We start from the raw sequence: 23,222 nt of genomic DNA on the forward strand, positions 1-23,222 counted from the left end.
CTGAAGACGAGTGGTGGAAACTATATTTCTTTCTCTCTTTCTTACTAGGAAAACCAAGGCCTAAAGACGCTCTGCCTGTATTAGGAAAAGAACTGAGTTCTCATGTTCCGACTTAGAAGGTGGAGGCCACTTGGTTGCACAGCTGAAGGCTGTGTATTATTAGCTCTTTTCATGATAAGCCAGCTTTTCTTTCTGAGTTACCAAGTAGATGCCTCCTGCAGCCTGTTGGTATAAGATTTCTACACAATAGATACCAGGTGTGTTGGCTGGCTAACTGCCCATGGCCCCAGATTCCTGACCTGCTGGGAAAGCATTCCTCTACTTGAAAAGGCAAGACAGCTACTTACATTTTTAATGATCAGTGGGTATCTCGTTACCCGTTGCATAGGCTTCAGTATAAAACTAGAGAGTGGCATTCCCTTACAGCGAGGGTCCATGGCCAGTCTCTGCAATAAGAGATTTTTTTAAATGTACTTAAGAAGTTTGCAAAATCTGGTCAGTGACATCAACATCGATGTTATTCAGGACTCCCCACCCGTCACATTGTCTCATTTATCTGAATGACAGCTGAGGAATCGGAGCTGGAAGAGCCGGGCTGGTTATCCCCAAGCCAGGAGGAGGCACGTTCCAGATGGAGAGTGGGAATATACCTTGGACGTGACTCAGCTGCAGGGTTGACCCCTGCTCCCCAGATCCAGTGGACCTTCCATGGGACATGTGGTTCCTTACTTCCAGAGATGAGATTCTGGCTTTACAGAGAATATTTCCTCTGGATACCTACCAAAACTTTATAACATTCCCAGGAGCAAGGAGAGTCACAAGACTGTAGGGTCAGAACAAAAATCCCCCTTAAGTGCCAGAGATGCTGGAAGGGCCTGGCCGGATCTCACTGTCTGTTTTGGGTGACACCTGCACTTGCCGGTGGGAGCCCCAGAAGGGTAGGGATGGTGAAGCCAAGACATGAGGGTCAGGCCCCCAGTCCCAGGGGCTGTGGTTATCTCCACTCTGGACTCCCTGCCTCTTTCCTTCCACCACTTTTGTCAACTTGACTGGAGGACAAGAGTCCTTTTACCTCCAAAAGGTGACCCTGTCTACAAGTCACAGGGGTTATATGGTGACAGCTCTCAAAGGTTCTGGTCAGGTTTAATGTCTTAGGAACAGGTTTAATGCCATGACCTGGACCCCAAGCCCTGGGACCTGTCAGTGCCTGAACCTGCTCCATCCGTGGACACCATTATTCCAGGAACACTTTGCAGCAGGCAAAGGCATGTCAAAGTCCCGCAGGAATGAGGCAGGGAGAGGGGATGAGGGGAGGGGTGAGAAGGGGAGGGGCAACAAGGCCCCTCCTGGGCTGGTGTCAGCATTTTCCTCAAGTTCAAGTACATCCAGTGATGAACTCATCCTGCCTGCACCCAGGGAGGACGCGGCCCTTGGCTGGAACCCCAGGTGGCCCATGGCACCTGGCAGCCCAGTATCTGCTCTCCAGTCTCCAGCCCACCCTAGGCCTACTTCATAGCAGTGTTTCTTCCCTTAGATGCCCCACTCATTGGGTAGAAAATCAGAGCATTTAATATTGAGAAACAGGGTGAGAAAGAAAGAACAAGAACATCTGATGCTACGGCCGAGAAGAGATGGCATTTTCCCCTCCCAGTGATGACTCCACAAACTTGGTTACTCGGGGGAGTGGGAAAGGCCTGCCCCCAAAATGCAGGAGGTACAAAGATAAGCCTGTCATTAGTATGATTATTTTGCTGTCTGTTCATCAAAATGTGCCTGTTTAGCAGACGTTATTTTATTCTCTTTTTTCTTCCCCTCTGGGAGAGCTTGGGGCTGATTGCATGGGCTGGCCTGGCCAGCAGGGACCCACCCCAGCGAAGGGCAGTAGACCCAAAGCCTGGGGTCTCCAGCAGCATGGGACCCACTTCCCCACAATGTCCCTTGGTGGGCACATGGCTCTCCAGACCCTTGTTATCCTCCAAGGCAGAGGTCCTGGCGTCCCACACTCACCCCCATGGGCTTCTTAGAGCTTGAGCTCATCAAAAAGAACGAATTGGGAAAAAAACAAAGGGTCCATTGGGATTGCCGGCCATTCCCTTTGCAGGTGAAGGGCAGAGAGCAGCAAAGAACTGAGGATGCTCAGATTAAACAGAATAGGAAACCTGAGACCCACCAGCCCTCCTAGGCCTAAAATTGAGATGGAGGATTTAAACGTGTATTCAAATAACACCACTCACACCAGGCCAAGGCAGAGCTTCTAGGCCAGCACTGGTCCCTCCTCTCCAAGCCCACCCCCTTGGTCCCAGCCACCCGCCAGCGAGGGGCAGCCCCTACTGTTCAGCCGAGACCTCACCCTTGTTGGCCTTCTGTAAATGTGCGAATCAGCCCCTCACACGCCCAGCGGCTGGAAGACGGCCACTCGGCGGGGGCAGAGACTCAGCTCAGCCTGGGCTCCTTACTTTGACAAACTCCTTGAAGTCGGGGGCCTCATCTGTCTTCTGCTGGATCAAGGCAGCCCCGTTGAGCTGGCAGCTGCAGAAGCGGATGTAGGGTTGCATGTGTGGCAGCTGGGCAGTCAGGATGTCCCCGATCATCTTCACAGGCATCTTCTCCCCAGACATCTTCTTGCGAACTCTCAGCGCTCTGCACAGAAACACGAGAAGTGAGCGCCCTCTTCACGCTCTCTGACGCGTACACAGCACACTTCCAGGTGGTACAGAAACGGGATGTGTGTGAGGGGCACAAACCCAGGGCCACTAAAGCATCTATGTGGCAGACAAGGAACAGAAAAAGCAATGAGTCTAGTGCTACAAAGAGGTATCACTGGGGCATTTTTCTTTGACATGAAGTCTGTTTGCTGGCTCTTAGGAAGAAAAACTTAAAATAAAAAAACACAACTTTGCTGAACAAGTCAGCATAAAAGACATTTTTTTCTTGTGGAAATATATGGAATCCTGTTTTTGAATAACTCAGACAGGATCCCTGGGTGGATGTCTCACTTTATGGATGATCTGTCCAGGCTGGTATGGCCCCAACACTGAACCTGTTTCCGGGGCCAGTGCTACCCAAGGGAAGCTGCTGTTGCCAGGGGCCATGGAGGCTCAATTTCAGCCCAAACAAAACATAATCAAGATGGTAAATCAACTGCCACAGAAAAATAATCCCATTATGTTCACGAAAGCCAGGTATAAATGATTGTCTGAACAATCTGTGCCATTCTCTGGTTCACTGCTTCATCACTGTGGCTAATTTGAAGTTGACTGGATTAAGAGGAGTTCTGAAGAGACAAGCCTATTCATATGATAATGGGTCATAGACTCAAACAATTTATATCCTGGAAGCTGAGAAGGGACTAGAGGGACTGGAAAGTGTTTGTTCAGGAGTCCAGCTGCATCTGAGTGTTCAAGACCATAACAATCAGGACTGTGCATCCCACCCTTCTAACTCGTATGTCAACTCCTAACCCAGCATCTATAAGAAGGGCGTGGCACCGAGCTATTACACAGCAAGGATAGCAATGTACTATAAGGGCAGGACCTCAACACATGAGGCCATGGGTGTGTTCTGCCTACCCTAGTGATTATGGATGATGGATGGCTGGATGGCTGGATGGATGGATGGATGGATGGATGGAAGGAACAGAATGGTATGATATGGGATTTTTACATAAGGCTGGGAGGATGTTACTATGAATTCCTCTGGTTGCTTTCAAGGTCATGGGTAGGGCTATATCATTCTAAGAAGGCTCTGCAATCTTTGTATTAAAAACTTCAGATCACTTTATTTTCCTTCTCCTACATTTTTGGTTAAAGAAAAAAAAATCTTTGGACTGGGAAACAAGCCAAGGAGAAAAACTTTAGGGACAGTGCATTATGTGGTCCAAACAATGAGCCACTCCCCCTCAAGCAGGTGCCCTTGTGGGGAGAGGTGCTGGTCAGCGCTGGCTGCCTGGGGTGTGAGGAGTGGCAGGTTGGTACCCTCAGGATGGCCAGGTGGCCACTGCTCATTGGGGGGTTGGTGTGGAATATCTCCCAGTGTGTAGAAATTTGCTCAAGGGTTACGTCACTACCAATTCTGGGGGATGAGAGTGCTGAATAACGATGTTACAAACTTGCTATGGATGGAAATGGGAAGAAATTCCATCATTCCATGATTTTCCAATGAGGAGCAACACAATCTTTCTGCAAGGGAATAAGAGTACGTTCACCTGCTCCCCTCCTTTTATTTATTGTTGTTAATGATGGGGAGAGAAGAAAAAGGGAAAAGAAAAAAGATCACACGCAGATCATCACTGTCTTGAGGAAGTTAAGCCAGTTCCTGGGTTCTGGAGGCCCACGCTTGGAGACCTGAGTTGTTCAACTGCGAGACAGACCTAAAATCAGGCCCCTGCTATGGACCAGGCACCTGTTAGGTTGAACTGTGAGTCAACTTCCGGGATGTTCTACCGCACAGGCAAGGCTTTTGAGGACTGAGTTTGAGTGGGTTGAAACAGGGCACATCACCAGGCTCAGGGATCACATGAATCCATTGCTGCAGCCTCAGCCCCGCCCTTTGGTGAGCTGATTTGTAATCTCATATAGAGGTCTATGGATTCAAGGTCTTGAACTGTGACAGTAATCAATCAGCTAATGAACACATAAGAGAGCCTGACATTTGCTGAACGAATGAGTAGCCCTCTGAAGTTCGCAGATCAAGGGGATGGTCAAGAGAGCTGGCCTTTATGAATGTGTCCTATGTGTCAAACAATTTTTTTTAACCTATATGACTTATTATCCCTATTGACAGTTGGGGAAACCGAGGCATGCAGAAATCGAGTGACTTGACCAGAGTCACACAGCTCATGGGTGGCAGGAAGCCCTGGTCTCCAGAGCCCACAGTCTGCAAGAACCGCATGTGAGAACAAGCACCGTGCCCAGCCCCGCCTCCTCTCAAGCTGCTCGGGGCTCCTGGCCTGTCCTCGCTCCAGAAGCAGCTCCTGCCATCCCACCAAGGGGGGCTTCCACGGCCCCTCTGCTTTTCCCTTCCCTTCTGTCCTTCCTCTTCATTTCCTCAAGCCTCTCCCTCCTTTCCTCTCACCCTGCCCACTCCCACCCAAAGCCCCTTCTTTCCTTCTCCCCACCCTGTCTTTACCCCACAAGTTATCTTTTTCACTTTTTATTTTTCTTTGTTTTTCTGCCTAAAATAAAATCATGGCTATTCTTCTTAAGTTAAAAAGAAAACTGAATACTTAATATTTAAGAAAAACTTATTTTGTGGGGGAGAAGCTCTTTTATTTATTTATTTTTCAAGCAAGGAGGCAGGAAAGGATCTTGATTAAAAAAACAGCTGCAGTACCTGGTTCTACACACCCTATCTCACTTCTGCGTCCCTACTGCTATCATTTCTAACAGCCACCCCTAGGGGCCTGCACCTAGCTCTTAACTTTAAAATGTTCTAGATTCTTCTCCCCTACTCTGTTCATTGAAGGCAAACTTCTCAGCTCTCTGCTCACAGGTAAGAGAGCCAACCATCCATTTTAACCCCCAACCAGAGGCGGCATTAGTAGGAAGTCTGTGTGCCCCAGGTAGCTCCCTTTTATGTTCATTTCATTTGTTTCTTATTTATCTGTTTGATAAATCCTACGTCCCCCCTCTAAGTACAAGGAGTCGCGGGCCCTTGTATCAGGAGTGAGAGATATGTGGCTGCCCACTGCAGTCTTCCAGGGAGAGCTGCCTTAAGTTCTCTTCATCTTCTTCCATCCTGCCAGGAGTCCTAAATCTTCCCATCACTGGGATTAGTCCTTTGCACAAATAAATTAAGTCTATGCAGCAAAATTGTATAATCTACAATATGGGTGCTCACCATAAAATTCTTTCAATTTTTTCTGGTATGTTTGAAAATGTTCATAATAAGATCTTGAAAAGGAAAAAAAAAAAGAAAAGAAAGGAAGAAAGAAGTCAGGTCCCCGGAAAGCTCCTGCTAAATACAAGTATTTTATCTGGAAAATGAAAAGATCAGCCCAACTAACCAATCAGGTCATCAGAGGAAGGCGCAGAGTGTACCTGTGATGGGAGAGGGGGTGTCTGTGCCCGCTGGTGCCATGATTGACAGGGCACCAGCTGTACACCTGATCTCCTTGCTCCCTGGGATAACCCTGCATGCTAGACAGGGCAGGCGCCCTGACTGCAATTTTACAAGCTCTAAAACAAAGGGGTGGGGAGTTATCTGCCTGAGGTAACTTCCCAAAACGAGTTAGAAGGCGCTGGAGCCCAGATGAAAACTTGAGACGTCTGCCTCCTGGTCTCACCTTCTTTCCATCGAGGGCAGGACAGGGTGGAACCCCTAGTGGGACCCTGGGCGTTGTCCACAGAGCAGCCCGGGGCACCCTGATCACCTTCTGTGTGACTTTGGACAAGTCACTCAACCTCTCTGAGCCTCGTTTCCGCGGTTGCAAGAGCGTTCTCAATTCCTACCTCCGGGGCTGTGGAGCCCATCAGCGCTAATGGGAGGAAGGAGCATGCAGGTCTGGCCCTGACAGAGCTCAAGAAAGGGGCTTCTGCTTTCCTGACAGGAGCAGGACGGAGGGTTAAAAGTACAGAGACAACAGAAAGGCATGGGGAGCGCCGATGCTGGGAGGGTTGGGGCGGGGTGTCACTCGGGAACATCAGACACATTTCCCGCCTCCCCACCCCCATGCAGCCACCCAAGGAAAGAGGTGTTAACTTGTAGGTATATGTTCAACAGAAAACCTTTTCATCTATTTCAAAACAACCTGTCTCCAACACTTTAGGTTTAGTACTTGTAGGTTCAGGGGTTAACTAGCCCACCTGCCCCAAGTGACAAGGCAGCCTCTCTCCAAGGCAAGAGTGGGTGCTCAGCCCACCCTGGGGCCCAAGCCCAGCACTTACGAGGGACCAGGCAATCACTGTCTAAATGCTCCCTAAGGAGAACCGTACGTGGTAGATACTATTATCACCCCCATTTTACAGATGAGGACACTGAGGCCCAGGGAGCATAGGCGACTTGCTCAAAGCAGGTACGCAACAGCAGGGTGTGAGCCCAAGAGTCTGACCCAGACCTACGCTAGAAACCTCTACAATATGCTTCTCAAGGGGGGTAATGGAAATACTTTCTCCAAGCCACCCCCATGCCGTCGTCTTTGATTAACGTCTTCTAGAACATAGAGACAGAAGACGTTATAGTTTTTCTTCACATCCACCTCTCTGTCCATCCCTTCATCGACTCCCAAACACACTCAGGAAAGTGGGGACCTGAAATCACTTTATAAAATCCCAGGGACCATATTCAGGGAATAGCTGCTTCCCAATTATATGAACCTAGAGAGCTGGAATGGACACCAGTTCCCAGGGCCTGTGCTTCATCCTGGCCCCCAGGATCACCACAGACTTCATCTGTTTTCTAGCAAATGATGTTATACCGAGGGCCTGGTGGACACAGATTTGGAAGTTTTTTTAAGAACTGGAAAGGACTTTTGTGATGATGTAATCCAATCCCTTCCTTTTACCGGTGGGGAAACTGAGGAAGGGCAGCAAGTTGGGCTCCAAGCCCAGGTCTCCAGACTCCTGGCCCAGTGTTTCTCCCTGGCCCTGCAGCTGCCTCTGAGAATTAAAACAGGAATAAATAAAATAGCAACTGCTCCAGGCCAGCTCCTCAGAGGCCTATCCTGAGAACTGCCGCTGACCGTGGCCATGCGCGGTCCCACCGTTTCCCATCTTCAGGAGCCAAGAAAGTCTCAAGAGACCGACATTCCCCCAATGGAACCAGGGTCTGAGGCATGGGGGAGCTGACCCCCACCTGGATGGAGCTGGCCAGCAATTAGGAGCCAGAATCGGCCCAGCTCTGTTCATTCTAGAACCACGGTAAAAGCAGGAACCGGGATGCCTGAGCAATCCATTCTCCCCAGTGAAAAATTGGGGGTGTGTTTCCAGAAAGCACCAGGGCAAGAAAGAGCGATGGTTCTTGTGAGTGGAAATGAGGAAGAGAGGCAGAAAGAAACACAGGGTGGCATGCACGGAGGGGACACACGGACGAAGCCGCGTAGCAGGGCCGGTGCGCGAGGGCTAAGGCAGGCTGGGGTAGAGGAGAGGCTTACTTCAGCAGTTTGATATTACACATAATCAGGTCCTTCCAGTTAACAAAAATCATAGCACCCTCTTTCTCTGTCAGCAGCTCAGACTCCATCAGGGGTTTCTGAAAGATCTACAGATGCAGAAAACGAAGCAGTACAGAAAGCAAACAGTTAGCTTAAAACTCAAACGCACGCACACACCGGTCTGTTCAGAGCCACGGGAAGGACCGAGGCGTCTGCAGCTTTGGCTGGGAGGCCCAGAAGCTGCAGAGTTTCTGAAGCAGGTGGCCCTCCCTCTGCCGGGGGCTATGGGGGGTGGTGGGTTCCCATCAGGTCCACACTGTTTTACAAGGAGGCCCACTAAACCCTGGAGGACAGGCCTTAACTCCGCCAGGACTCAGCCAGGGGTCTGGACAAAGGCACTCAAGCCCTCACCTGCCACGGTGAGGAATTGGGCACAGGGGGAAAGTGGTGGGCCGAGAGATGCACGGGGTGGGGGGCACTCCCGCATTCCTGCTCCCAGCATCGGCTGCACAGACAAGCCTCAGGAAGCCCAGGGGAGCAGCCCTGGCAGCCGGGCCCCCAACCAGCAGCCTGGGGACAGGATGGACTCCTCTGCTCTGCCCGCAGCCTGGGCTGGGCCTGGGACGGAGCCAGCGAGTGAAGGCCTGGTACCAGGTGGGCGCTGCCCCCCTCAGGGGCTCCAGGAAATTGAGGAGCCTCACCAAGCTCCGCGTGGGTGGGCAACTCACAGTAGACCACAGGTCTTGGCTGAGCCCCACGTGGTGAGCCCCTGCCTAGAAAGAGGTCATAGCTACCATTGCAGGCAGGCCACTCGCCGGAAGGTACCTTAGGGACCGGGCAGGCTGAGGCTGATCCCTGGGAGCGCAGAGTACTTCATGAGTCTTTAAGCCGATGTTGAACCTGGCATATACCAGGCCACTGCACAACGTACCGTATCTAAGAGGGTGACATTCACAGCCTAGACATCCAAGGCTGTATATTTAGTGACAGTCACATGTCTTGAGAAAGAGACACCTCTTCATACCGATGCTCCCTAAGCATTAATGATGGCCTTGGGGGCCATCAACTCATCCTGCATCCTGTGCTCATCAACACTGGGTAACCGAGCAATGCCTTTCTGGGTCGTTAAGACTATCAGAGGAGATGGTTTCACAATAGTTCGGGTACGGGGGTTCCCAAACGATCACGGTACTTTTCAGACTGTAGGGGGACCCCGACGTCCAGCTCTGCAAACCCCCGTCTCCTAATATGGCAACCTCCCATGCGTATGGACCAAAGGCTTCCTGAAAAGCAGAACTTCCCAACTCTGCACCTCCCCATCCTCTGGACTAGGCAGACAAGGCCCTTCAACAGCTCCCCGGGAGGAGAGCCAAAATGAGACATCGTCCAGGACGGGGGAGGGAGGGTATGCACGGGGTGCCGGGAGGAAACATCTTCGTTCTCTGCAACAGATTTTTCTGGTGGGTGATGTGTAGCATGAGGAATAACCAAGACATCAGCAGGTGACTGCCATCCTTCAGATGTCACCGCTGGGGGCCAGGGACACGATGCTCTACAGCGTCGATTAGCTGGTGGCTGAGCTGCAAGTGTTCTGAGCCGAGCGCAGACTCCCACCTCGCAGCCCGTGTGTCCCCTCTCATGCACTCCTCACAGGCTCGTCTATCCCTGGCTTGAAGGGTCTCTGCCCCTCTGTGGGTGGGATTCACAGATGAGAATTGTGAGTCCGTGGCCACGGATGAGAATTAAGCCTCTTCTCTTGGGTAAGACTCTCCTCTGTGATGTACCGTCCTGATGCTCCCGTACCTCGGAAAGCTTCTCACACTGGGAATCAGGACCCAGCCCTCCTTGACAGAGTCGCTGCCTTCCCCACCCTCTGCCAGTGCCCCCCACCCTGCCCCAGCATCCCCAGCTGCCCTTACCTCCGTGACCAGCTGCAGGTCATTCACATAGTTCTCCTCCGTGACGATGAGCTCGTGGATGTATCCCTGTCGCTTTCTCTCAGTTGGGGTCAACATATCCAAGAGGTGTAAGTCTGAACACCCTGCAAAACACAACCATGGGGACAATTTAGTCCAGGTCTGGGGAAGCCTGTACAGCTTCATGGGGAAGATCCCCAGGGTCCTCGTGGCCTCGTGGTCTCACTCCAGCTAGACAGTGTTGTCCCCTAAAAAGATATGTTCAAGTCCTATCCCTGGTAACTCTGAAGGGGACTTGTTTGGAAATAGGGTCTCTGCAGATGCAATCTAATTAAGACGAAGTCATATTCAATTAGGGCGGGCCCTAGTCCAATATGACTGGCATGCTTATAAGAAGACGACACAGAGACAGACAGAAGGAACGCCACATGACGACGGAGGCAGAGCCTACAGTGACGTGTCTACAAGCCAAGGAATGCCAGGGATTGCTGGCAGCAACAGAAGCTAAGGGAAAGGCATGCAATAAATTCTCCCCTGAAGCCCGCAAAGAAACATGGCCCGGCCCAAATCTTGATTTTGGACGTCTCACTTCCAGAACTATGAGAAAATAAATTTCTGTTGTTTTAAGCACACCCAGTTTGCGGTCATTTGTTACAGCAGCCTCAGGAAACTATTACAGGCCTCACACTCCTGCTTCAGCAAAACCACTAAAAGAGTGTCAAGAGAGAAGACTTAGTGGGCACTTCCCTGGCAGTCCAGTGGTTAAGACTCTGTGCTCCCAATGCAGGGGGCACGGGTTCGATCCCTGGTCGGGGAACAAAGATCCCACATGCCACATGGGGCGGCCTAAAAACAAACCAAAACAAACAAACAAACAAAATAAACAGAGTAGACTTAGTAACAACTGGCTGACATTTCCTGAGGGCTCTCACCATGCCAGGTGCTCTACCAGGAGCTGAACACTGACAGTTGTGTTTAATGCTCACATAGACACTAAAATCATCCCTATTGTACAGACAGGGAAACTGAGGGTCAGAGCGGTTGCCTCACCCAAGCTCTCTCAGCTGGGTGGTGGAGAAGCTGAGATGGGAACCTGACACTTTGACCCCAGGGACTGGACTCTACCCCAGATCACTGCTGTTGGATCCGAGCTACAGGAGGGCACATGGTTATCCTGAGGTTGGTTTTTGGAGGATGAAATGGCGGTGCTGAGGCTCCTGATGGGCACGGGGATAGGGCAGAGGTGGGGCACATCCAGACGCTGCTGGGCAAACTCTCCTGGACCAGGCTGCTGTCCTGCACTCACGGGAGCTGAGCAGTGAACCTACAGGCGGACAGGAAATTCCTCCAGGTGCAGACGGCCGGACACAGCTTTGGCTGCAGGTCCACGAGGAGTAGGCTCTGCTGACGTGGGGTGGGGCATGCACAGCAGGTGGCGCCCGCCCTGGCCTCTGCTCACTTAGCTGGTTACTTGGGGTTGGTCTGCTTTGGATGCTCTCGGGTTTCGGGCAGAGGCTGTCCCCTGCCGCAGGCACACTGGAATGAGGGGCGGGGAAGCTCGCGGCTCTAGGGAGTACCCCTCCTGCAGGTCTGGACCTACCTCTTCCAGGTCAGTGGTCCCCTCACCCCTGTCCTTTTTATCAGGGGTTCTTTGTTTAATCACCAAAACCGGATTGGTAAAGAAGACTGGGAGGTGTCTTGGAGGTAGGTGGGGGTAAGGCGCTGAGTCCCATTCACTTGCTTTTTGCATCCCTTCTTCTCCCCACAAGGGGGTGCCGTGGAGCACAGTGCGGAACCCCCTGCTGGACACCAGTGGTTCTCAAAGTCGGGTCCCTAGACGGGCAGCATCAGCAGCACCTGGGAGCTTATTAGAAATGCAGATGCTCAGGCCCCTGCTGACTAGACTGTGGAGCCAGGGCCTGGAATCTGATTTAACAAGCTATCCATGGGGCTTCCCTGGTGGCGCAGTGGTTGAGAATCTGCCTGCCAATGCAGGGGAAACGGGTTCGAGCCCTGGTCTGGGAAGATCCCACATGCCGCAGAGCAACTGGGCCCGTGAGCCACAACTACTGAGCCTGTGCATCTGGAGCCTGTGCTCCGCAACAAGAGAGGCCGCGATAGTGAGAGGCCCGTGCACCGCGATGAAGAGTGGCCCCTGCTTGCCACAACTAGAAAAAGCCCTCGCACAGAAACAAAGACCCAACACAGCAAAAATAAATAAATAAATTTTTTAAAAAAAGAAAAGAAACAAGCTATCCAGGTAACTTTTTAGGTACACTCAAATCTGAGAAGACTGCTCTGAACTATCAGGGGTTCCTCAGAGTTTCCATCTTCCCCCGAGGGAGCTTCTAGGCTCGTGGCTGATCTAGTCTATATGCTGGAAGCTTCTGCAAATAGAACAATCCCTCTGGGGCGAATGATATCATAGACTTCTTGGTAAATGCTTCACTGGGCCCAAGATTAACTCTGAGCTGGCGCTTCCAGCCTTCAGTGTTGTCCCCTCCCCTGGCCAAATGCCCTCTCTAGAATGCTGGAGCTTCTCTTCCTGGGACAGGAAAATCCCAGGATGGGCAGATGGATGCCAGGAAAGCATCAAGGCTTTCATGTTAACACCCTCCATGGCCTTCCATCCGAGACCTCATTCAAAGCCATGGCAGTGCGGCTAAACTACAATTCCACAGGGCCACGGGCTGAGTATGAGCCTTTGCGTAGGTCTGCAGATGCTTCTGGAACTCGGGCACTCTGCTCAGCCACCAGCTTGGCCTAGCTGTCCTTCCTGCCTCGGTGCGTTGACTGTGTTTTATTAAAACAATTGCATCAACAATGAATTCTCAGGAAGGAAGCAAGTCATGACTGCTCACCTGGGGGGCTCAGCCAACCTCTGCCAAGGTGATGCATGAGCCCCGGCTTACCAGAAGCTGAGTGATGTCACCAATTTCTTTAGCTTCCTTTAGGAAAGCCACCCAGGAAACACTCTTGAATTTGGGAGGAAAATATCTCATTCCTGCCTTATTCTTACCAAACCTTCCTGTTAGTGAGTCCAAGGGCCCAGGGGTAAGGCCATTTCTTGTTAAAGGGTAGAATACAGCCCTTGCATTACAGACTTGTATGAACTCAGGGAAGCAGAGTCTCCCCTGCAATTTTCAGGACATTCCTTTCTTCAGGGATATCAGAGTACTGGTACAGACCAGCAGCTCTAAAACTCAGTTCCCACACACTGTGCAGTGACGTTTGCAGGGACACAAACATTGGGCTAGTAGTGGACACTGGTTGGAACAGTCTTCCAAACGTCCCCGTAGGTCACAATTCCTCTTACAGAATCTGGTGGATGCTATGAACTCTTACCTCAGAAAATATATGTATACAATGCACACAATATACACATTTTGCACACAATTTTAAAGGATTTGCAGACCCTCTTGAAGCTTGCTCATGGATCTCATTCCTTCATTCCTTTGACAAATATTTACTGATATCCTACTGTGCTGGGTGCTGGGAATTCAGGATGGAAGAGGAGAAATGCCTGACCCCCAGAGCATAGCGCTAAGAACCCTGGGGTCCTCAGCTGGGGGTGGTGCTGCCCCCCCAACAGTACTGAAGGCAGTACTGCCCCCCCACAGGCTGAAGACGGTACTGCCTGCCCACAGGCTGAAGATGGTACTGCCCCCCGCTACAGGCTGAAGACGGTACTGCCCCTCCCCCAGGCTGAAGACGGTACTGCCCCTCCCCCGGGCTGAAGAAGGTACTGCCCCTCACCCAGGCTGAAGACGGTACTGCCCCACCTACAGGCTGAAGACGGTACTGCCCCCCCTACAGGCTGAAGACGGTACTGCCCCTTCCCCAGGCTGAAGACGGTACTCCCCTCCCCCAGGCTGAAGACGGTACTGCCCCTCACCCAGGCTGAAGATGGTACTGCCCCACCTACAGGCTGAAGACGGTACTGCCCCCCCTACAGGCTGAAGATGGTACTGCCCCCGCTACAGGCTGAAGATGGTACTGCCCGCCCACAGGCTGAAGACCGACTGAGGGTGGTATTGCTCACCACCAGGTTGAGGGTTGCACTGCAACCACCACTCAACTCCAGGCTGAGAATGAATTCTTGGTTGTCATAATGACTGGAGGTGGCTGCTGGAATTTGGGGGGCTGAACCAGGGCTGCTAGATGACCTGCAATATACAGGACAGAGAATGGCCCACCTCCAGTGCCAATAGCACCCCACTGAGAAATGGTGACATTCCTAGAAACTGATAACTCTGCAGCAAGGATGGTGCACGTGACCAGAGACACACAGAACGACTGAGGAACCGGACACAAGGACCTGTGAGGAAAGATGACAGGAACTGGCTTGCTTTGGATTTCAGAAGTTCATTCTTCTGAGTCTTCAAGTTTCCCACAGTGTGGTTTTGAAGAAGCTCAGAGCCAGAGCAACAGCAGAAGGTCCAGGGTGGATTCTGGGCCACTGGTCTAAGAATCCCAGGTGCTGAGGCCAGTTCAGGGTGAACTGACCGTCTCCTGCTCATGAGAAGGCTGCATGGCGTCCTACTCCCGGCAGCTCCAGCCTTCGGTCAATCCACCCAGCAGGCTGAGAAATATGGGGGGCCAGTGCTGTGTGACTCTAGGCTACTTGCCCCAACAAATCCCACCCTGTGCTGGCCCCCCAACCAGCCTGCCTGGAGACAGAGTGATGGTCCAGATGGCCTCTCCAGGACCCAGAACCCAACGAACAGCAAAGATTTTGTGGGGAGATTCGTCTCAGCATTATGTGCCAACAATGTTGGCTTGGATCAGTCTTTTCAGCTACTGAACTGACCCATAGGATGCTGTTTTAAAAATTCTTGCTGATGAATGCCAGACCAAGAGAACCATTAAAGACTTGAAATAGGTGCTTTGAACTCAAAAATATCCTTCCTTTGAAAATTTAATATTTAGAAAAACAAAAGAGTTTAGAAACTCCATTATTCAGAGCAGGGTAAGTGGAAAAGACATTTCAAATAGAGAGTTTTCTTTAGGGGTGGAGGGATGTGGTCCTTCTCTCCTTTGGGAACCAGAATAAACATGCTTTGCTGGCTTCCTTTCCCAGTGAAAAACGAGAGGGCAAAGCACAGCAAATAAATTTCGTGGACATCTCGGCATGGTGGAGGGATTCTTATAACTAACTATAATCCACTCGCAGCTGAAATAATATTGCAAATGACTCCAGGCAGTCAGAAATGATCCCCAATTACAACCCATGTAAAATTCCTAATCTGTGTGCTGTCCCTTATAATTTCGTATAGTTAGACACATTTACAGAACAGAGAGAGCCGTGATGCCCCTCTGAAAGGATTCGAGTCTGGGGCACTGCAGAAAAGTATCTTACCCCTAAAGATCATCTTGTCCCCTCAGTGGGACATTGCTCATAGGAACAGCATAATCTAAATAAATTGCTTTTTTACAAAAGTAATGCACGAACACATGCTTATTGTAAACAGTTCCAAAGACACGAAGTGTCGAGATGTAGGGTAAAAAGCCCCCTCTCCCTACCCCAATCATTCTATTTCCTTTCCCAGCGGGGACCATAAGTTTTAAAACCAAACCAGGCCCCACAGCAAGCTGGCCACAGACCAAAGCAAATAAACAGGCTTCATTCCTCTTATGAAAGGGCCAAAATATACAATGAGATGGTCAATAAATATGCATTGCATTCCCCCTGAAGTCCAAGAGACACAGAAATAAGCAAGGTAATGTCCTTGTCCTCAAGGAAACTCAGCCCTGGGGGTGACTGGACATGAAAATTAAATTTAAAATAGCAAGCAACAAAGAATGGTCCTGCGGGCTGTGCCGACGGTGGAGAATGCAGCAACTCAGAAAATGAGATGCTCTCCATCCTGATGGAGGAAGGTTGTACGAGGACCTGGTCCTCCTTGCGCCAGGCTTCTATATGGCCAGGGAGGATGGGGCCATTATGTTGGGGACGTGTGGGCCAGCATGCCAGGTAAACACTGAGATGCTATGGAAGATAAGTGTGGAAGGAGACAGTAGATAAGGTGGGAAGTAGATTACAGAGGCCATGATGCCAGAGGGACAGGGGAGAAGCAGTATGGAAGCTTGGGCTATGGTTTTTCATCTTTAAGGGAAAGGATCTACCAGTGTCTGTGGGGACATTCAGTCCAAATCCTCTGGCTAAATGGCCCTGGGTCAGCACGATCCATATTAACTGGGATCCTGGAGCTCCCGTCTACACAGAAGGCTTCTCCAGGGTTGGCCTGAATGTAGGAAATGGGAGCCTCATGGCCCTGGTGTCTCCTGCCAGGTGGGCACACTTCCCTCAAGGCTACACTGGATTCTCCTGGGAAAATGAATCTAATCGTGTTGCCCTTATTGCCCACAATGGATGTGACAACAAGAAGGTTCTGTGGTCAAAGCACTTTGTCCTTGCCCTGCAGCCGATGTCTAAGCCCCCTCTTCTCTAAGCTGTGGCCCGCTATGGCCGCAACTGTGCTTGATGCTGGGATTCACTGATGAAGGAGCAGGACAGGCGGTTGTCCTGTGGAAGCTTCAGTCTACTGGAGGCTGGGGCATATTATCCACACTCTGGTCCTTGCTGATTCACAGGTACCTTGTAGAGGACACCATGCACCCTGTCATCCATCCCTGAGACCTCAGAGGTGCAAATCCTTAAGACTGGATTTTTTTTTTTTTGCGGTACGCGGGCCTCTCACTGCTGTGGCCTCTCCCGTTGTGGAGCACAGGCTCCGGACGCGCATGCTCAGCAGCCATGGCTCACGGGCCCAGCTGCTCCGTGGCATGTGGGATCTTCCCGGACCGGGGCATGAACCAGTGTCCCCTGCATTGGCAGGTGGACTCTCAACCACTGCGCCACCAGGGAAGCCCAAGACTGGATTTTGATGGGGGTCTAGAAATGCCAAGTGGGCATGGAGGCCTGTGGTGAGAGGTGGGGGAAATTCTACCTGATGGCACCAAAGACTCCCTGAGCTATGTCCAGCTGAGCCCAGGCATCCCTCTGCAGCCTGTCCGGGGACTCTTCAGGGCCTTCTACTCAGCTGCACTCAGTCACAACCCGGAAGTTTAAAAGCGCCAATGTGGTTTCCAGATAAGCTTAATTGTCTCCCAAGAAGAAGAATCCAGCTACATGGGCTGCTGGGCAATTTAATGACTGTTGAGAAGTGGCGAAAATCAAATTACTCTCAGGGATAAATCATCTCTTAATTTTGCATCAAAAAGAATGTTAGTAATTTTTTTTTAATCAAAGGCATATCATTCATGGCTTTATAACCGATGTTGGAATTCCTGGTGTGGCATCAAGTGCCCCATGGTCTGCATTTGTTAGCTCATTCCTGGCCCCGTTTATGTCACCATCCTTGTTTTTCTTTCTTTCTGAGTTCCCGCTGTCAATGTGCTCTATCCTGCAGTATGTTAGGGGTCCTTACTAGCCGCCGTAAATAAATCTTTTGAGTACACAAGGCAGATCGGTGTGTCAGAAGTACAAACACATTTCTCTTGCAGTATGAGGAAGGAGGCCATAGTGGTTTTTTTATATAAGTTTATTTATTTTATTTATTTATTTTTGGCTGCATTGGGTCTCTGTTGCTGTGCGCGGGCTTTCTCTAGTTGCAGAGAGCAGAGGCTACTCTTCTTTGTGGTGCACAGGCTTCTCATTGCAGTGGCTTCTCTTGTTGTGGAGCACGGGCTCTAGGCGCGTGGGCTTCAGTAGTTGTGACACGTGGGCTCAGTAGTTGTGGCTCATGGACTCTAGAGCACAGGTTCAGTAGTTGTGGCGCACGGACTTAGTTGCTCCGCAGCACGTGGGATCTTCCCGGACCAGGGCTCGAACCCGTGTCCCCTGCATTGGCAGGCGGAATCTTAACCACTGCGCCACCAGGGAAGTCCCAAGGCCATAGTTTTGATGAGAGGGATCTGGGAATATTTTCCAGAGGAGGAGGAATTTGAGTTGGGCTTTCCTCAGGCAAATGTCAGGGTGGGTGAGTAGGAGTTAGGGATCAGAGCAGAGGGGCAGTCGGAGAAAAGGGCAGCAAGAGTGGGGTGGTAGGGCTAGAAGGCAGGTGAGGAAGAGGGAAGCAGAGGCTGGGGTACCAGGGAGAACGGAAAGTTCACACGGATGCTACTCTGAGCCACATGGTTCCAAGTGCTGTACGTTCATGGACTCACGAACTCCTCCCCAGAATCCTATGTGGTAGCCACTGCTGTTATTCCCCATTGAACAGACAGGGAAACGGGCACAGAGAAGTTAAGTAACTTGCCAGAGCCTCAGTTAATAAAAGGCAGAGGGGATCTTACCCCAGCGTTCTTTCTCTTGATCACTATGCCTCTCGCCTGGTGGAAGGGTCATGCATCAGTCAGCCGGGCTGCTGTAACACAGTTCCACAGACTGGGCGGCTTGGACAACAGACTGTATTGTCTCACAGTTCTGGAGGCTGGAAGTCCAAAATCAAGGTGTCAGCAAGTCTGGTGTCTTCTGAGGCCTCTCTCCTCGGCTGGCCATCTTCTCCCTGTGTCCTCACATGACCTTTCCTCTCTGTGCGATCATCCCTGGCGACCCTTTGTGCCCAAATCTCCTCTTCTTAGTAAGGATACCAGTCAGAGTGGATGAGGACCCACCTTGATGGCCTCATCTTAATGACCTCTTTAAAAGCCCCTTCTCCAAATTCAGTCATATTCTGTGGTATGAAGAATAAGGGTAAGGGCTTCAACATATGAATTTTGGGGACACAATTCACCCCTAACAGGTGGGGAAGTACAGTCAAGGAGGCTCTGAACAATGTAGCTAGGTGTCTGGATTTTCGTCTTTGCTTGGGGAGCCAGGGAAGGTCTGGCTGTATCTTGGGAGGGTCACTGTGGCAGCTGCATGGAGGATGGAGGGGGCCATGGCTCTTGAGTTTGGCTGCACGTCGGAATCACCTAAGGAGCCTTTAAAAAGCCTGGCGTCCCTGCTGTACTGCAGACTCATCGAATATGACTGGCTGGGGTGCGACCCGGGTATCCATGACTTGTAAACCTTCCAGGAGGTTCTGATGCGCAGCCAATGGTGAGGACCATGCCATGAGAGGGAAGCTTGCCTGGAAACAAGGCGCCTGGTGTGAAGAGGGAGTAAGACTCAGAAACTAGATCTGTCCAGGCACATGCAGGATGAGAGTGGCCACAACCGCTGAACCGACTCCAGCCCAAGGCAGCTCATTCACGCCACTTGTCCAAGGAGATGTGATGGCCGTAACCACAGAATGCCATCCTCTAAGGCCATCCACACCCCAGAGCCCAGAGAACCTCTGATGCTCTGTTCCCAGAGGCCACACTGCCACCACCACCTGACCCCCAACTCCAGGGCTAGAGCTTGTAAGATCAGTCTGCTTGATGCCCTCATTTTACGGATGGGAGAGCAGAGTCCAGAGATGGACGGTGACTTCTGTGATCAGGAATAAAACCTTTGCTCTTGCTGCCTTGGAAAGTGGAGACTCACAAGGAAACCACGAGCTTTTGAAAGAGTGGGGCTGAGGGTGGCCCATACCCATGGCTCTCCCAGTCCATTCCTGGATGACCCAGTTGAGAGGACACTCCTGTCCTCGGAGCCAGAGGCTGGTGGTGGTTGGTGGCAACCAGACTGGGTCAAGGCTGCCAGGTCTCCTCTGAAAATGACCCTGGCTGACCAGTCCCAGGGCAGCCCCAGCCCATGGGAAGCTCCGGACACCAAACCAGCTCTGGGTGGTCCACAGGGGCATGGGTGGACTTCTCATCTCAGTGGAACTTTCTTCACAAGGGTCTAAGAACAACCTGGTCCCCTGTGGTCTCTCCTAACTTGGCAAACTGACCCCGCTGGAACACGAGAGACCACCCGAGCCCATGAAACCTCCTTCTCTTTCTCAGCAACTGCAGAGATGCCCTCAAGTCCCTGCTTCCATGGAGCTTCCATTCTAGTGGAGGGGAGACATAAAACCAAACACAAAATCAATATATATTATTCAGGGTGGCGTAAGAATGGTGAATAATAAGTCTCATTATTAACAAGCTCATTTCCTGTTCTAAGGTCTTCTCACATGGATTTTTTTTTTTTTTTGGCTGCAACCGCACAGCTTGCGGGATCATAGTTCCCCAACCAGGGATCGAACCCAGGACATGGCAGTGAAAGCGCCACGCCCTAACCACTGGACCGCCAGGGAATTCCCTCATGTGGATTTATCTTTTCAGAGCGGTGCCTTCCCAGGTGCAGTTGGTGCAAGGTTCTAGGCCACACACAGCGGGGAGACTGGACACTGGGGTGCGTCCTTTCCCTCCAGCCTCGCTGGGGATGAAGAAGTAAGCCTGCGGAACGACAGGGGGGCAACACCAGACTGCCCACCACTGACACTTCTTGAGCAACGGCCGAGAATGAGGTACCGTGGGGAATACACAAGTGTGAGAGGTAGGGGCTGCCCTCCAGTTTCTAAGCAGATGGGGAGAATGGGCATCATTCAGTACTAAATACAAAGGCAGGTACCTTTGCTATTTAGTGTTTGTAGGTCTTCAGGGGATAGGACCTGGCTCCCAAGAAGCTCACAGTCTGAGGAAGGAGGTAAGAGTATCTCTGTCTATGCATCAGCCTCCATCCACTCAGCTTATGTACGGTAAGTAACTAGTATTCAGCAAAGAGCTCAGACATGGCGGGTTAGAGGGGCTGGCCAAGGCAGCAGAGAAAGGAGGGGTGAAGGTGGGCAGACAGAGCAGCGGAAGATGAGGTGAGGGCATTCCAGCTGGGGCCCACCAGTGGCTTCAGCTTAATGCAAGAATCTTGGAGAGGTGGTGAGGAAAGTGTGGTGATAGAAGGTCTGGCTGCGTAAGACTCGACGGGCAGGGCGGGGCCGGTGATGGGGGTCCATGGACCCGAGCACACATACCACCTCCCCCGGACGTGCAGGCACACAGAGCCCTGGGAGGAAGACGAAGCTCAGGGAGGTTGAGTCGTGTGATCTCCAAGGCAGGGAAAGGCTCCACGTCCATGCTGTCTGCCCAGCCAGGATGCCACAGTGGGGACCAGTGATGAAAGTGGACCTTTCTTTTTTTTCTGGCTGCATCACACGGCATGCGGGACCTTAGTTCCCCGACCAGGGATTGAACCCGTGCCCCCTGCAGTGGAAGCGTGGAGTCTTAACCACTGGACCACCAGAGAAGTCCCAAAAGTGGACCTTTCCCTCAAGTAATTTGGAGGTCAGAGGAGGCAGTTTTCAAGAGAGCCAGTTGGAAACCCACTGGGCCAACAGAAGCCCGGACTTCTGTTTAGGGTCATCATGGTGGCCCAAAAGGTAGCAGAAGGAACTAGGAAGAACATTAGACCAGTATGCTGGAGACCAGCCTGGGACTTCACCTCTTTAAGCATCAGTATCTCCTCCTGGAAGCCAGAGTAGCTGCAGCCCCTGCACCCGCAACCCGTTCTGACGCCAGAAACGTGGAAGGTTTGTAGATGACAGAGGCCACTAATGGTGGTCCCGTCAGCAGCTCAGAAAGGAAGACCCTGGTTGGGGAAGGCTGAGCACAAATGGGCAAACAGGTAGGAATAAATGATGAGAGGGTGGGGCAGGGGCTGCACATGGGCAGGAGGAGGGAGCAGATCAAGCGGGGCCTCATGGACCAAATGCAAGATTGGGGTCACTATCCCAGGAGGACTGGGACCTCCCTGGACGATTTTAAGCAGAATTAATTGGGTTTTTAAAATAGCTCTCTGCCCATGGTGTGGAGAAGAGGCTGGAAGATGGCAAGCATGGAGCAGGTACCGGGTAGAAGACTGGTGCATCCTTACAGGAGGAGCAGGAGAAACTCATCAACCCTTGGGGCCTTTGCACTGGCTGTTCCTGGGGCTTGGAATACGCTTCCCCTTGACGTTTGCATGCCGACTCTTTTTCTGCAGTCAGATCTCCACCCCTCCACGTGACCTCTCCAGAGAGGCCATCTGCTGTAGCCCTGGCCTTCCGTCACACTTGTCCCAGTTCATCCACCACTAGCTGAAATGATTTTGCTTATTTGTCTGCTGGTGGCCTCTTCCCGCTCGGAGAGCAGGCACCCTGTCTGCTGGGGTTCTGCTGAGCCCAGCCTCATCACCTGGATCCATATTCCTCAGCTGAGATTCTCAAGGAAGTAGCGGGAAAGGAGTTGCTTGCTGGAAATCAGCATGCAGGCGGTGTCCTGAGCCTGTGATACAGTCAGGGGGGGAAAAGGGACGGAGAGGATGGGCAGATGTACTTCTGCCCCTTGAGGATGGGGTAGGGTGAAGGTTCCTGCCCGAGATCACATCAGCAGAGGATTCAGATGTGTGGGGCCCTTCCCAAGGGGGCCTCAGAACCCCAAGGCAATGCCCCAGAGAGGAGAGGGGGCATCCTGGCTTTGCCTCCTGCGCTGGGGCAGACTGTAGGGCTTGCGGTCTGCTGGAGGCCCGGCAAAGAGGGCAGAGATGCCCAAGGCCCAAAGCTCTGGATCCTGAGAAGCATCTCAGGGTGTGCACAGGGGGGTAGGAGAGAATTAACCTCCAGTCTTCAAGTGTGCTGGGGGTGGTTGCTCTGGAGACAGTACCTTGGGGAAGCAGCCCCTAGTGATACACATCCCTTAGGCAAGCTACATGGTTGCTTTAAAAAACAACGAGCTTCTGGCATATTTGGAGGCTGAACGTTCCAATCTTTGCTGGCAAGAGAACACAAGGCCACAGAATGCAGTGATGAGAAATAAAGGACCCAGTGACTCAATGCCTGTGTGACAGGTTTATTGTGGAGCGCCGCATGGGCCTGCCAACACAGTCCACAGACGTGACATTTAAAAGCCTCGTGCATTCCACTGGCTCTGTTGGTCTCCCCACTGCCAACCAGCCGTGTGAAACCCAGGGCGGCTTCTCCCCCTCTGCCAGGACATCTGCCGAGACTGTGGCCCAAATCCCAAATGCCCCTGCACGTTTAGGGAGCACAGGAAGGTGTTTGAAAAAGCTGCTTGCTTTGACATGGGCCAGCCTCCCGCTAACTGAGAAGGGCCCCGATTTGCGCACAAATGAATGAGACGTCTGACAGTTTTCGGGGAAGCTGTCCAAGCTTTTTTCTCTGAAATCCCCATCTGCAAAAGCGTGTTTTCTGAAAGTCTTAAATGCACACGATCCTGTGCTGTCTGGGTTTAATGCAAGAAAACAGGAAGCCAGTTAAATGGGTTCCGTGATGCTCCCCGACCAGGCACAGATGCCTTTTCTCCTCGGC

General features: G+C 51.7%; 1 protein-coding gene across 1 annotated transcript in view; it reads right to left on the minus strand.

Moving 5' to 3' along the window:
* The window catches only part of ITSN1 (intersectin 1), a 172,675-nt gene that overhangs the window by 21,369 nt on the left and 128,084 nt on the right, over nucleotides 1–23,222 (minus strand). Inside the window, exons 28-31 of the mRNA XM_022552996.3 lie at nucleotides 10,009–10,130; nucleotides 8,090–8,196; nucleotides 2,457–2,640; nucleotides 348–446 (exon numbers count right to left, since the gene is read on the minus strand). Of these exons, the coding sequence (XP_022408704.1) occupies nucleotides 348–446; nucleotides 2,457–2,640; nucleotides 8,090–8,196; nucleotides 10,009–10,130 (512 nt within the window). The remainder of the gene's footprint in view (nucleotides 1–347; nucleotides 447–2,456; nucleotides 2,641–8,089; nucleotides 8,197–10,008; nucleotides 10,131–23,222) is intronic.

Source organism: Delphinapterus leucas, chromosome 4, assembly GCF_059928025.1.
Source record: "Delphinapterus leucas isolate spDelLeu-1000000601 "Yukka" chromosome 4, BTC_Dleu_Yukka2, whole genome shotgun sequence".
NCBI classification, from domain to species: Eukaryota; Metazoa; Chordata; class Mammalia; order Artiodactyla; family Monodontidae; genus Delphinapterus; species Delphinapterus leucas.